The 14,914-nt window shown below is 36.6% G+C and overlaps 1 protein-coding gene across 37 annotated transcripts in view; it reads left to right on the top strand.

Moving 5' to 3' along the window:
• The window catches only part of NRXN1 (neurexin 1), a 703,850-nt gene that overhangs the window by 674,269 nt on the left and 14,667 nt on the right, over positions 1-14,914 (top strand). For 26 of the 37 annotated variants that reach the window (XM_050314497.1, XM_050314498.1, XM_050314525.1 and 23 more), the window contains one exon: positions 9,618-9,705. In XM_050314497.1, the coding sequence (XP_050170454.1) occupies positions 9,618-9,705 (88 nt within the window). The remainder of the gene's footprint in view (positions 1-9,617; positions 9,706-14,914) is intronic. The other 11 variants (XM_050314526.1, XM_050314523.1, XM_050314524.1 and 8 more) reach the window with 1 other exon arrangement.

Here is a 14,914-nt window from a genome sequence, read left to right as displayed (position 1 = left end):
TGAGACCAGTAAAAGATTTCTTATGGATATCAGCAGAGCAAGATATTTTGTGGGGCATAGTTTAATAGTCAGGGATACTCACAAGAAGTAAAACTGGCAGTATTGTAATTGTATAAAAAAGATGGAAGTGTAGTTCAAAGTTAGTACCTTTCTAAGTTTGCTGTATAAGGGGGATTTTCATAACTAGATGAATCGTAGAATCACAGAATACCAGGTTGAAAGCAATCAACCAGTCCAGCCAAATCTTTCTCAAGGATCAACCAGTCCAGCCAAATCTTAAAAGTGTCCAATGCTGGTTCCATTTTTTTTCTCTAACTTTATCAAGTTTTGCTAAGACTGGTCTTAAATCATGTTATTAAGTGACTAAGTTGCGGAAAAAAAGAAAAAAAAAGCACCTATGCTAGCAGCTCAACAGTCAATTAAAAGCAACTCCACTTCCCCAATAAGAACTCAAATAGTCAATTTTTAGGTCTTTAATAACACTCTACCTGAGTTTTCTGAGATTAATACAAATGCAGGAAGATTTATATTCCAAAAATTCAACAATCTCTGTACTTGTGATTGGTAATGCAGGAATAGAAATTAAAATATTTGCTATCCCTGTTGTAATGTTGCCATTTAATAAGCACAGTCTCTCTCTTGAGCTAAAAAGAAAAAGAATCTGCAAAAGTCTCCATCGTGTTTTGTGAGTTCAGAATTAATGGAGACCAAAATGTTTACTTCAGCAAAAGAGATGGCTAAAAATAAAATAATACCAGAAAATACAAGCATAATGCCCAGAAACATTTCTCTCATACTTAGAGGCAAAATAATTTTCTTGCCTAGGAGAAAATAATAGGATTGCATTTCATCGATCACATTCCATTCCATATATTTTAGGCTCAGTGCAAATGTAAAAACAAAACAAAAATCAAACTGCATTTCTGTTGTTCTGTAATGAAGTATGGTGTTTATGGGAGAGAAATATGGATGTTCTGAAAAGAATCTTGGAAATAAATCACAAGTGACTTTTAAAGAGTTCACAGATTACCCTTTCGTTGTTTTCAACCTGTTTTGGTTAGCTGGGGGAAATAAGGTAAGTTGAAAAGAAGTACAGCTTCTTCTGATCAGTATAACCTGTGACAGAACTATTTGTAATCACAGAATGAAAATTAGCCAACAAAATTATTTCTGGAAACAGAAATGTTACATCACTGTGAATCTAAAAGTTAGATGAGAAAGAAGTAATATGGTGATTCATTCGTTTTTCATCCAAGCAGCCATGGCTGCTTTAACAAATGGCACAGTATAAATAATATGCTATTAGGGGCCAGTGATTTGTTTGCTGGTGTGTTGCATATCAATATCTACTCTCAAGGGATGAAGTTCAGGTTTGTGCCATGTCTATTCATCTGTGGGCTTTTTTTCTTCAGCAAGAGAAACCACTGGGCTAGTTCTGGCTGCAGCCTCATGAGGATTGCTGGAGATTCTGGGGCAGACTGAGCTGAGGGCTCAGCCGGCAGTTCCCAAGGGCACTGAGAGAGGAGTCCTGAAAGCAGGGACATGAGCTCCCATTTTCATCAGCCCCACTGCAGAAGGTAGAGAAAAAGCAGGAAGGAGCAAAGGGAACAACATACACATGGTACAGAACTCATACATTTCTTATTCCCAGCTAGGCAGCCATCCCCAGTATTTCTGGTAGGAGGGATAAAAGCAGTTTTTACAGCTCTTTTTACTGTACCTGTAGTTCTGCATCATTTAGAAGCAAGACAACGTCCTGCCATTGTCAGGAAAAGAAGTCAAATGCTGATCCATTCTTCTGGCACTGCAAAACAAATTTAGGTCTTAATCTATGCAAAAATGTGCACGATGCTGACCTGAATCCATGTGCCAAATCCATCAGGTTTTTATGATATGAATTGGCCTTGATGAGGAGTGTGAAAGATGAACAATTCACCCTTCATTGCAGCCAGCACTGTTAAAGCATTACTCCAGCATTCATAGTAGACATCAGTTGTTCCTTCTCTAAACACCAAACCCTGTGCTATAACTTAAGACTTGGATCAAATAATTAAGTAATTACCCAAAAAAATAAAACTTCTTCCTGTAGAACACTGACAAACAGTAACTCCCTTTCTTGGTACTCCGCTATTGTGTGGTTGCTGCTTGCTCTGCTTCCAACAACTACAACTAGTGCAGGATCAGCTTGTTTCAAGAAGTCCAAAATAGCCCCTGCTATTATGCAGTGAGTGTTCTGTTAAATATCTGCTTGCAAAGCCTTTAATTATGGAAGAGTAGCTAGTGAAAAATGTATTAGTAGAAATATGTGCATTGTCATTTGTTACCCAGCGGGGAGAGAAATGGGGGAAAAACAGTGGGACAATTTTCCAAACAGCAGTTCCAAAAAAGTTTCACAAGGGGACAAGAAAAGTAACATTCATATATAAAATGAATATAGAAATTGGGTTTGGTCTTTATCTGTGAAGCTAACATTTTCCGTCTGTTGAAGTAACAGATATGACCTGATAGGAAAATATTTGGATTATTTTCTTATTTTTATTTAGTATTACTTTTATTTTTTAAAATTAGTGCAGACTGCTGCCTGTCTAGCTGTTGTACCTTTGCCAGCATGTGGATTTTCTCAGCTCTGCTTCTGTTCTTTCCAGATGAGATGAGTGACTCTAAGACTTTGACCAAAGCAATTAACTTCAAATTCTGAGCTTAAAGGAAAGGCATGAAGTTTTGTTGATATTATTTTACTATAAATCCTTTTCTCAAATATAATTCCACTATTTGTGGTAATTTTGCCCATGAGAATTTAGATATTTGGGTGGAGGAGGGGAGCTGGATAAGTAATGCAAATGCTGCTTTGCATGGAATTAATACCATGGATTTTAAAGTTGTTATATGGATAGACCATCTGTATGTAGAGAGGTGGAGGCCAGAAATGAGGTTATTCTACTATGATGAGTGGGGCAGGTGTGTTCCCATCACTGCTGTGATTTGGGAACAGAGACTGAAGGTGACCTGCAGGGCATCCAAGGCATTGTCTTGAGCTTTTTACCTACATCTCAGCGCTTAATTTCTGCAATACTCATTTCACTACTTGACTTGAGATATCCTTGAGGTTTACTTTTTTCTTTTTTTTTTTTTCTGTGAGAGTAACTTATTAATCAATGCTTTTGCTTTCTCACAGTGTCAAACACTGACCAATTCAAGAAATAACATGGTAGTATTAATTAGATGAGAGCCAGTTATGAGAAAGTTTTTCGATTTTCAGTTACATATTTTCACATTATGTGGTAATAATATGTCAGCAGTTAGCAAAAGATATAATAAATATTGTGTATGTGCTTGAAATGTTAGCATTTTAATACCCATGTCCAGAAATAACATTTTTCAGTAGCACGATGCAGAAAAAAGTACTTTTTTGTTTGTGGGTGGACAAGCAGTAATTGCTGCACATGTACTTGTTTGACCTATAGCAGGTTAAATAAAACGTTAGAGGCAGTTGTTTAAACAGCATGTCATCTAGAGCTGATATTACTGTTAGATCACTATTGCATCTTTCTCAGCAAACTGCCTCATGCAATGGGAGATAATTAACACCAGGGCAAAGCTAGCTGAGGAGTACACCTGATTAATGTGACATATTCAAGCTTCTTTCTATAACAGTCTCAATAACCAGTCACTGAGATCTGCTTCATACACTGAAAATTAAAATCAAATCACTTGAAAATTGTGCCGTTAATACTATCCCAAATAATGAAATTTGATTTTTTCCACATGAAGTCTTTTGTGATTTTTCATGCCCTGTTGGTTTCTCCCAGCATTCCCACTGGTTTAGGTTACTTTATTCCTCCCTTTAAAGAAAAAAGAGGGGGGAAAAGGAATATATTCAAGGGATTAGCTTTTGGGAAAATCCCTCACTGCCTCAGAAGATAATGTGTCCAGTGCAAAAGTACAAAATGACTCCTCACAGCTCCTTTCTGTAAACTTTGCATGAATTTCATTCTTCAAGGAAAGTTTGCCACAGCTAAGAAGACAGTAGTATATATTTTGGGGGGTCCAAAACCTTTGTTTATGCCATAGCTCTAGCTGTGTACCCTTCTGCTAAGCTGAAGCAGATCTCTATGTTTAAATATCAGTTGTAGCTGGTTCTGTCTGAACTTAATTGGAAGTATTTGAACGAGCTTTGTTTTCAGGAGGAAAAATGACATAATTTAAGCAGATATGATAATTAAGTGTTACAGAAAAGGGAAAAAGGAGAATTAGAGATTTAATTTCCTAGTCCTACATCCTAAAGTACATTTTCAGACAACCGTTTACTAACAGTCGTTGAATTCTTTCCCATTAATCTTCACATAATCAAATCTCTTGATATCAACTCCCTCGGATGCCCTTTTACTGCCTTGTCCCCTTTGCTCCCATGACCTTACCATTAGTTTCTCCCTTTCTCTGTTACTTCTGTCAACACAGTGTTGCTCCATCCTCCCATGCCTTAACCATCAGGTGTTGGTGCTGTCTACCTCTTCCCACGTCAGCCTGGCTGTCTTCATCTCTGCACTCACCAGACGGTTCTAAACACACCGAGTTTCCTCAGAGAAGCTTCCAGCCTCAGCAGTGCTCTCCAGGCACCATCTGTTCTCTTTGGCCAGTCACAGGCTCCTGCCTCCTTTCCTCTGCCTGCTTTCTTCCTTACCTTTCTTCCTACTGTATGGAAGCATAATTTTGGAAAATGTGCTAGATCAGAGCCTGTGTAACCACTAACGCCTGTCAGTAGCATCCTCACCTGACCCTTCTCATCCTCTGCTCTCTCTCACTCTCATTTGTTGCATCTGGTTCAAAACCAAATCATAAGCTCCTCAGAGCAGAGCCCTTGCCTTCCAGCTGCCTTTAGCACCAAGCACAACAGTGCCTGCCTCTGGTATCGTTCAGCGCCAAAGCTGTACAAATAAATAAGAGTGGTTCTGAATTACACAGTTGAAGTTCTCATCTAATATAATTTAAACAGTAGTCACAAGCAGTTGTACCGGTTGTAATTCATATAATAATTTACAACTGCTAGTTTTTAACTATTGTGTAATTTGGATTTACTTGCAGTTCTCATGAGATAAGGTATATTATTGAACAAGAAAGGAATAATCTATATTCAGAGTAGCTGTGGGGTGTTATGATTTAAAAGAGAGCTGGTGGAATACTACAAGAGGAAATATGCAGGATCCATTATACTGTTAATGAATGCACAACTCAGATTGGTGATTTAATTTTTAGATCATATTTCGCTCATACCCTCAGGTATAGCAGACTTCATACATAAAAACTGAATAAGATGGTACGTATTTGTGCCCAGTCATGCAAAAAATGAACAATAATAAAATATTCCTTCCCAGTATTGTTTATTCATTTGCAGTTATTTCTTTTAATGACATAGCATTCAAAGAGCATTATTAGAAGGGCACAACCATACTTCCTCATACTGGTTTTGAACCCACGGTAGTAACCTCTGAGACAGCTTGATATATATCCAAAGCTACAGACTGTCACTGTATTTAAGCCATGACTACAGAATCATTTTTTCATCTGGCCAGGACCTTTCTTGAAATAGTCACCATTTCCTTCCTCAGGCAAGGTGGCAGATTGGTGATATTTTAAACTGTCTCTTGGCTGAAAGACAAGTCCCAGATTCTTTATTTTTGCAAGCAGACCTGGTTGATGTAAGCAAGACCTATTCCTGCAGGATCCACACCCCTGAACAATTGTCAGAACCAACATTATGCAGTGACTTCTACTTTTACTAAATAAGGGATTGTTGTGTCCATTTTTTTTATATTGGCATGTTACTTTTAAGCTTTTTCTGTCATCCTTTTCATAAAATGTATACTGGTGTCCAACTTTTTAAGAATCCACATTTTACAGTAGACTGCATTTTAAATTGCACAGCTATATCTGCAAATTGAATCTGACAAATCTCTGAAAATACACAAAGAAAAGAAGGTGCAATCAAAGGAAATTGTGCCTTGCCTTTCAGGTTGTACACCTGATATTTTAATATTTTTTTTAATCTCTTACAACTGGAGTATCACTTCTTAAATGAATTTGAACAACTCGCCCAAGAGACGTTCTAATCCAATCGTGTATTATGATGATACCAGTTGGATGTTATCCTATTAGGCACTCACTGTAAATAAGGGATTTTCCACTGACTTTTAAATCCTTGATTAATGAGAATGCTTGAAGCAGTGTCCTGTAAATTAGCCATAGTGCTAGCAACAATGGCAATTCACTTAGGAGAACTGATTTGTTTTAAATCTTCCCATCCAAATTAAAAAGCATGAGGAAAAGATAATGTTTGGTAAGTAAAACATATTACTCTATCTTGCATTATTGATCTGCACCCTGTGGATGTCTGACACCCTTAGGTCTAAATCCTTTTCTCTCTTCAGGTAAATTCCTGTCAGTCAGAGCTCTTATGGAGCTGGGCCATAGTATCTAATTTATATATTCTTTATATTCTCTAGTGTTTTAGCTAATTTCAAATCCCATTTTAAATTCTGTTAACCAGACCGATGGCTTTCATTTGTAGTTCGGTCAGTGCCATCTCACTTGCCTTTCACAGCTCCTTTGCCTTTTTTTTTTTCTGATAAAAATATCTATGAGTAGCAGCACAAAAGTATTTGGGTTTGGGGAAAGGGGAGGATAGAGGGAGGTTTTGACACATCTGTTAACTGATACTTAAACTGGAATTCTTCCTGACATATTTTTCTGAAGAAAAACACTTTTCAGGTCATCTTATCACTTCACTTCTTATTCATCTACTGATATTTGATTTATTGCTTGCAAGAAAATTAGTTTTATACCAAGTATTGACTTTGAAACATACATTACTTCCTTTAATATTCTGAGACATTAATGAAGTCTTTCTTGATGTGCTATATTCACATTTATTTAAGGTGCTATTCATTTCTGTACCCACAATATACATACATTTTTATCATTCAAGAACATCCCTTTCTTCTTGTAGAAGTATGAATACTCTTTTCGTAGATTGGAATTAGTGTCACTTTATAAAGACAGTTTTGACATTCTCTTATGAGTAACTGAGCAAAGTATCTCTCAGACATTAAGATACTTAAAGTGTATTATTTTTTCAGTAATTTTGAATTTCCAGAATATTGAATGTACTGCCAACTGTACAAAAAAGTAGAGTTACTTAAAGTCTTACCATGCTATCCTATATCAAGAATAACCAGACACACTGCAATAATCCTGTAAATCTGTCTGATCATTTCTTCTCAGGTCACTCAAGTTACAAGGGTCATTCAACCATGCATGTACCAAAGCAACCTTAAACAAAATTCCAGTGAGACCAGTAGATCTCACAGACCATCATTTCTTGCAGATACTATTGTGTATGGATTTGATCCTCTCTGTTTGATGGTATTTGTGTAGAGTTCCTCAGTGATCAGTTGGTAAATGTTCAGAATTCTGGCTGCAGCTCGTAAAAGTATAGTCTTCTCCAGTGCTGTGGGTAGAAGGAAAAATACGACACTCTGGCTTCACTGACCAAATTTAAACTGTTTAGGAGATGCACGATACTTTATGTACTGATTAGTACTTTTCTATACTTAATATTTGTGGGGTTTACATATTCTTTTATGTGCAGGCTTCACTGGTTACTCGGTTATTTTTTTCTTTATACTTATCTGTGATTCTAAAGAAAAACATAAGTACTTTTCCTCTAGGAGACTAAGATATTGGTTTTCAAGCTTAAATGGTTGTAATCTGGGGAAAAGAAATGGACATTAGAAATTCAAGAAGGTGTTTGCAGCTGTTTTTTGTTATAACTTTGTTTTTTTAAATGGTAGAAAGAATGGACAACTAGAATGCTTTTTTCATGTCTTTTTAAATTCTGCAAATCTGCCAGCTAATTTTGGCAGCATTACAGATTTACAGAGTTGTTTCCCCCAGCTACAAGTTTTCACAGCTATAAGGAAAGATAATTTTTGTGATTATGACATCTAAATGTAGCTGTTGTCTATGGCCTTTTTTGGTTACCTTCAGCAAGTTACTTCATTCTCTTATGCCCCAGTCTTCTGCCTCTAAAATATATTACTATCATAATAGGCTTTTCTTTGTTATGTCTCACATATTAATGAATGTATTCCTGTATCACTTTCCTATTTCACAGAAGTGCTGAGAGCGTATATTCATTAATATTCCTGAAGCGTGACAAAGTAAAGCCTATTACTGTAATATGCTTTGCTTTAAAACTCCAGTTAGAATAATAATGATAAACAACATTGGTTAGCCTTTGGCCCTACTGCACAGAAATAAATTTTTTACATGTTCAGATTTAAACTGATGAGGGAAAACTTTCATGTGTTTTATGTCCCTCCTCTATACTCAGGGAGAGATAAAGAAAAAAAGTTTCACATTCAGTGAAATGGGTTGTATCTCCTTGTTTGTATGTATATATATATAGGGAGGAATCCAAGAATGGCTTTTTTTGCCTGCTGTGTCCTTAGCTTCTTGTTTCCATGTGATGTAGTATTTTATTCTCTTTATGTATTTCCTTTGTGATATGGTGAACAGGAACCTGAAATGGACAGTTATGAAATGTCTTGCCCATAGGAAAAGCTTCTTCCTAACCTCATTAGTCATGTCTTGAGAAACAACCAGGTGCATGGTGGTTTATATTTCCCTGTTATTATTTCCCTGAATAACTGTGGATATTCTTATTACATTTCTAAGTGACTGTTCTCAGAGGTGGCTTGAAAAGGTATTTCAGTTTTTCAGGTTCAGATTGCTTGTCTCAGTGTTTCATTTAATATCTCCTTGTTCTTGCACTGTAAGAAGCAGTAGATAGGAAGATAGGAATTCTACAGTTTATTTATGATGTGTTGTATCATACATCCCTTGTTTTGTCTACTTTGTCCAGATTTATTTGATTTCTTTATACAAAGAACTATCCAAATGCATTTTGGGCAGATGTTCCTAGAACCCCTTGGACCTAAACATAGCACTAAGGCAATACTTCACTTATTTAAGAAAAGATGTTCTTGCTTATTTAAGAAAATAGCATGATAATTTCTGCGCTGTATACATTTATTATTGTTTTCTTTCCTTGACTTTCTTTTCATTAAATAGCTTTCAACTCAGTAAAAGACATGTTTTCTTATTTTCCTTTTTTTTTAGCTCTACATCTGAGAAAGAAAGTGCAGTTAATGGAGAAAGGCATCACTACATTTGTAATAGTTTTAACAGCTGCAAGCAGTTCATTATTTTGACTTGTTTTTTAATGCCCTCCATGTTTTCAGTAATACCATAGTAGAGATTTTTGAGATAAAGAGGGAAGACCAGCAGCCCCAATATATGTATTTGTCCTTCTACTTTCTGTTCTTATTACAAAAAAATATGAAAACGTTTAAGTGCCTACACTGGATATCTAACACAATTCTAAAAACTGACAAGTGCAAATTGAAAAGCAAAGTCCCATTAATACAGAGTTGGAGAGTGTCACTGTGCCATTACACATTAATTCTGGAATGCTCTGGGCCTTGCATAATCTCAGCAAGAGTCTTACAACATGTTCAGTCAATTCAAGTATATCTATTTGACTTTTATTTTCTTTGCAGACTACAGATGACATCCTGGTGGCCTCGGCTGAATGTCCTAGCGATGATGAGGACATCGATCCCTGTGAGCCGAGCTCAGGTGGGTTAGGTTAGTCAACTTTTTTTATTACTTTCTTTTATTTCATATTTGCATGCTCCAGTTCCCCAGAGTCCCATCTAGCAGGACAGTCCCTTCTTACACAGCAAGGAGAGGTTGAACTGTGACAAGGCAGAGAGTTTACCCTTTCTACACAGGGAGAATTTGCTATCCATTTCTCAAAGACAGCAGATGAGAGCACACTAATAAGTCATGATCTGAGCAAGGTTATGGCTTGATTAAGGACCTGAGGATGGGCTGGGAAGGGCATTCTGGGACCCCTGCAACTATGTTAGAGTGATAAAGAAGGTACAACTTCATTTAGGAGGAAGATGGTGCACTTGTTTGTCCTTTAAGCATTTCCCCCAAATAAGATAAAAGTACCATATTTAAAATGTAGTGTTATGTTGTAGAATCACAGAATGGCCTGGGTTGGAAGGGACCTTAAAGATTATCTAGTTCCTACTGCCCTGCTATGGACAGGGACACCTTTTTACTAGAATAGATTCCTCAGATCTCCATCAAACCTGAAACACTTCCAGAGATGGGGAATCCATAACTCTCTGGACAACCTGTTCTAGGACCTCACCACCCTCAGAGTAAAGAGTTTTTTCCTAATATCTAATCTAAATCTACTTACTTTCAGTTGGAATCCATTCCCTCTTGTCCTATCACTGCATCCTCTTATGAAAAGTCTCTCTTTCTTATAGGCTCACTTTAAGTACTAGAGGATAGAGTTGAGTTCATGTTGAATTTTGTGGTATGAAATTCTATATAGGTAGATAAAACCTGAAGAGGTAGAATTCAACAGTCTCAAATTTCAAATTGTTTTATGGCTTTTTCCCAAGTCCAAACTATTCAGAGTGTATGTTTTAGTTCTGATTAGAAACAAAATATATTGACATTCTAGTATTTTCCATGGAAGAAAAACTTTGTAGTGTTTTGGCCATGTCTTTCTTACTCCCACTGAATAGTGGAGATCCTTCTCTGTGATATAATGGAATGAGCTGAGTTGGAAGGGTCCTTTAATTATCATCTAGTTCCAACTCCCCTGCCGTGGGCAGGGACACCTTCCACTAGATCAGGTTGCTCAAAGCTCCATCCAACCTGGCCTTGAACACTTCCAAGGATGGGACATTCATGACTTTTGTGGGCAGTCAGATCCAGAAGATTCAATTGTATTCAATTATGGTCAATTAAATACTACATACCTCCCTAAAAATCCAAACATTTATCACAGAAATGAAAGGGCTGCAGAACTTCCTAATATCAGTCTGAAGAGTCGTGTTGCTCTGTAACCTTTAAAAAATCCCAGGTAGTCCAATGGATTACTCCTGCTTTCTTTGTTGGCTTGGTTTAGCTTTTACATTTTCTGAGTGAACAGCTTGTGGTACTAAATAGATATATCTCAGTTTTTCTTTTTTCCTTCAATTCTGTGCTATTTAGTAGCACACCTACTGCTAGTTAGGAATTTGGTAATCTTTGGTAATTGCTATAACACAATAGTAGAAAAATTAAGATCTATTTGTTGTTCAGTAACATACTTAATTCAAGTAGAAATCAATTTAATACGCGAATAGTATATTAATGCAAAATTGTGACTAAGAGCCATCTTAGTACAACACCAAAATCTGGGGCAGTCTACATAGCCTCAAGACAGATGAAATTTTGCTTCAAATGCAAATGAGTGGTTCCTTTTTCAAGTCGTATAGCCTGATACTCACATGCAAGAATTATTTACTTAAACTGAAGTAAAGGCAAAGACATTTATGACTTTCTCGGTGTCTGATGGACCTGTGGGGTGACATTTGAGCTCTTCCAGGAATGAAGATATTTACAGATTTGATGATAATACTTTGGGATTGGTTTCTTTTGGTTTCCAATAAAAGGATTTTAGAGGAATTTTCAAAATGCCACAACATGGAATGATCATTCTTAAAACTGAGCAGCAGTGGGTACACTCACCTTTTTTTTTTTTTTTTTTTTTTTTTTAAGTCTGGGAATTAATTTCCAGGATATATTTTTCTGCACTTTGATTCTCATTTACAAATTCTTCAATTTTACAAGACTGTCCTGTCCAGTATGAGTCACTGCAGTAGCTCATATGGCTCTGAGCTCATTCATGCCAGTTGCTTCCTTGCCTTAGTTAATTCAGTCAGTGCTGTTCAATAGATAAATTGGCATTTAGTTTGTTTGATTTTATTTTATTTTATAAGGTAATTGAAAGCAATATATTGGTTACCTGGCACTAAATAGTTTCCCAAATCCTCTGAGAATGCATCTTTTGTATTAAAGATGTATTTGTAATTTCTCAGCCTTACAGCTCACTGAAACCAATGAAATTTTAGAATAATTGTTCTTTGAGGTTGTTTCAGATTTGGGGCTGCAGTGCTTGGTAGTCCTGAGCCATGCACAGTCATTTAGCTGATGGGAGGAGTGAAATAAAGCTTTCTGACAGGTTATTGTTTCTGTCCAAACTATGGTTCAGATGAAGAATGTGAATGTTAGTCTTCCAGCAAAACATTGCCATTAGCTTTACATCCTAATGTTTAGCTTTCCTGTTTTAGCTTATCATTCATCACCCAGCTTCACTTCTCATTTTTGTTTATTTGAGAATGGTTTTACTGTTTCATTTTTTGGATACCAACTACTACTGCTTTTTTAAAAATGTGTGGATTGGCACAGGAATTGTGTTCTGCATAATCCCAATTGTCTGGATCTTTTTATCTGTCATTCTTCTCATCAAAATGTCACTCATCCTCCCACTCTCAAACTTTTAAAAGCTGTTAATTTGCCTTCATCAGCCTTGTCCTTTTATCATATATGAAACAGCCTGAACCAAAGAGGTTACTGAAGTCATAACTTCTAGTATATCTGTTTCTCTGTAAGCTGTTTAAGTCTTAGTCACTTAGTGTTATGAATAACCTTTTATTATGAATAGTCAGGTAGGCACTGCTCCATCTCGGTAATACTGCAGTCTCCATGTGGGTTTGAGCTACTCCCAACAGTATGTTGGAACTGAAAAGAGAGAGGGATGATCTTGCTGGCAGTGACAGATTAGTGATTTATTTTTTTTTCTTTTAATTTGGGATAGGAGATACAAAAGGATATGTCCCTCCATTTGAATTCTTCTTGTGGTTCAGCTCAGCTTTTTCCCCTTTTTGCAAATGAGAGTTGCTTCTGCACAGCTACTCCTCGATGTCCCCACTAATGGTGGTGAAGATTGTGTTTCCTAACAGATAATTCTAGGAAGCCGAATATATGATGCTTAGGGCAATTTTACTTTTATGTTTTCACTTCAGAGGCTGTAGTCTGGGATCCTGATGGCCAGTCAGCAAAGGAATCCACCCCATGGCAAGAGATGATGCTCTCAGAGCTCTGAGGTCAACATTTTTCTAGCAAGAATACAATCAAGGAATGGCCAAAGCCCATGCAATTTCACTGACAGAGCCATAACTGAACATTTCCATGATGATTGCCATAATATGCCTATTTCTAACCAAAGTTCTCAGCAAAAAATGAGAGCCTATTCAAAAAGCAGTTTGAATATGGAATGCCTATATATCACAGAAAATGCTGCTTATGTGGATTTTACTAATTAGTGAGATTTATGCATAAATAGGGCTTCTCTTCTACTACAGTTATGTTGCAGTTTGTAGTGGCTAACAAGTCCCGATCTGCCACCACCAGCTTTGCTTTCCGTGCACCTGTCTTCTAAATAATAAATGGAAAGATGCAATTTGCAACAAATTTCATATGGGACATAAAAATGTAAACCAGATTAGGAGCTGCTGAGCAGCAAACCCATCATCTTGTCTGGAACATAAAGTCACAAAAATTATAATTGCAGATTTCATTGTGGTATACAAACTGCTAAATGTGCCGTAATTGGATGAAGTCGTAACAAATTTATTAGCATGCAAAACTTAGTCAACATATTTTGTTTGCATTATGTTTTGTATGGTGGGACAACATGTATTGCTTTCGTGGTGTCTCCACCTTCCCCTCTCCTACTCTAAATGCTAATAACAGCACAAAGGTTGACGATGATAATAATAAAACAAAAATATAGTTTATATGTCCTCAAGTTCATGTCATAGAAGAAATAATAAAGCCTTTTAATTTTGGAGACAAGTTATGAAAAATATTAGTGGGAACCTATCAAAAAAAAAAAAAAAAAAGGACCTGGAACTGTTTACTGATTTTACATGAAGACGTATAAAACTGCAGGGGGACAATTTGCCATTCTGCACATCCAGACTGCTGTTCCAGCCATTGTTGAGCTCTATAGAGATCTCTGCTTTCTGCTGAATTTCAGTGAGCATTTGTTGCACACAGCTTATTTGTTCCAGTTACTCTGGGCTGGTATTTTATTTGTTAGCTATTATCTAACCACTTCTGTAGCTATTGAAATGTTCCAAAAGGCAGAGAGGTCCAAACTGGGTCAAATGAAGTGAAATCACTGAATTTAATGGCAGGGAAGTCTCAACCAGGGAAAAAGTTTTACAGTTTTAGGCATACAAACAAACACTTCTTTTTCTGCAAGTGACAGTTAAGTCTTTCTCCAATCTGGGACTTGACAAAGGTTTAAGTTCAAAACTAGGCTGAAAACTTTTCCTGGCAGCCCCATCAGAAATTGGATGATAAGAGGTTTTGGCAGTCTTAAAGCCAAAATATATGGCATTTGCTGGTTTTAGGAGTTTTAACAGAAGACAACCTTCAAAGTGAAAGAGGGGTTTTATAGAAATAAGCTTTTTTCACGTTCAAAAAAATGTCTTTCTACCAATGGAACTTCACATGTTGCAACCAAAGAAAATACTTTATCGTCCCTTGATTTGTCTGGGAGCTTTTGGTTTCTACTTCCCAGGACAGTGTTTAATTGATATCAGATCTTGTCCTATACTAGTTCTGTAAGTAAAAAAGAGTAAGAGTAGTCAGGACAGAGTTCAATGATTATACCAAATGGTAGCATTTGTTACCGTTCTTAGCCCTGATTCTTGATTCAGAGCAAGAAATTGGATCAGTTATTTTCTATATTATTAAGTAAAGAAGATTAATAGGATAGATGATTATGGACTGATCTTTGAGCATGTTTTTAATTTTCCTGCATCTTGGCCATGCTCACTGAATTGCAGGAAACAGCTGGTGACAGTCAGAAATCTCCAAAGCATCAGTGCAGCCAAGAGAGTGAACAAACCACTGCTTAAGATGACTCTTACAG

This window comes from Myiozetetes cayanensis, unplaced genomic scaffold (genome assembly GCF_022539395.1).
Source record: "Myiozetetes cayanensis isolate MyiCay16 unplaced genomic scaffold, myiCay2020 scf2-11, whole genome shotgun sequence".
Lineage (NCBI taxonomy): Eukaryota > Metazoa > Chordata > Aves > Passeriformes > Tyrannidae > Myiozetetes > Myiozetetes cayanensis.
Note: the sequence above shows the minus strand (reverse complement) of the source record. Positions and strands in the feature narration are given on the sequence as shown.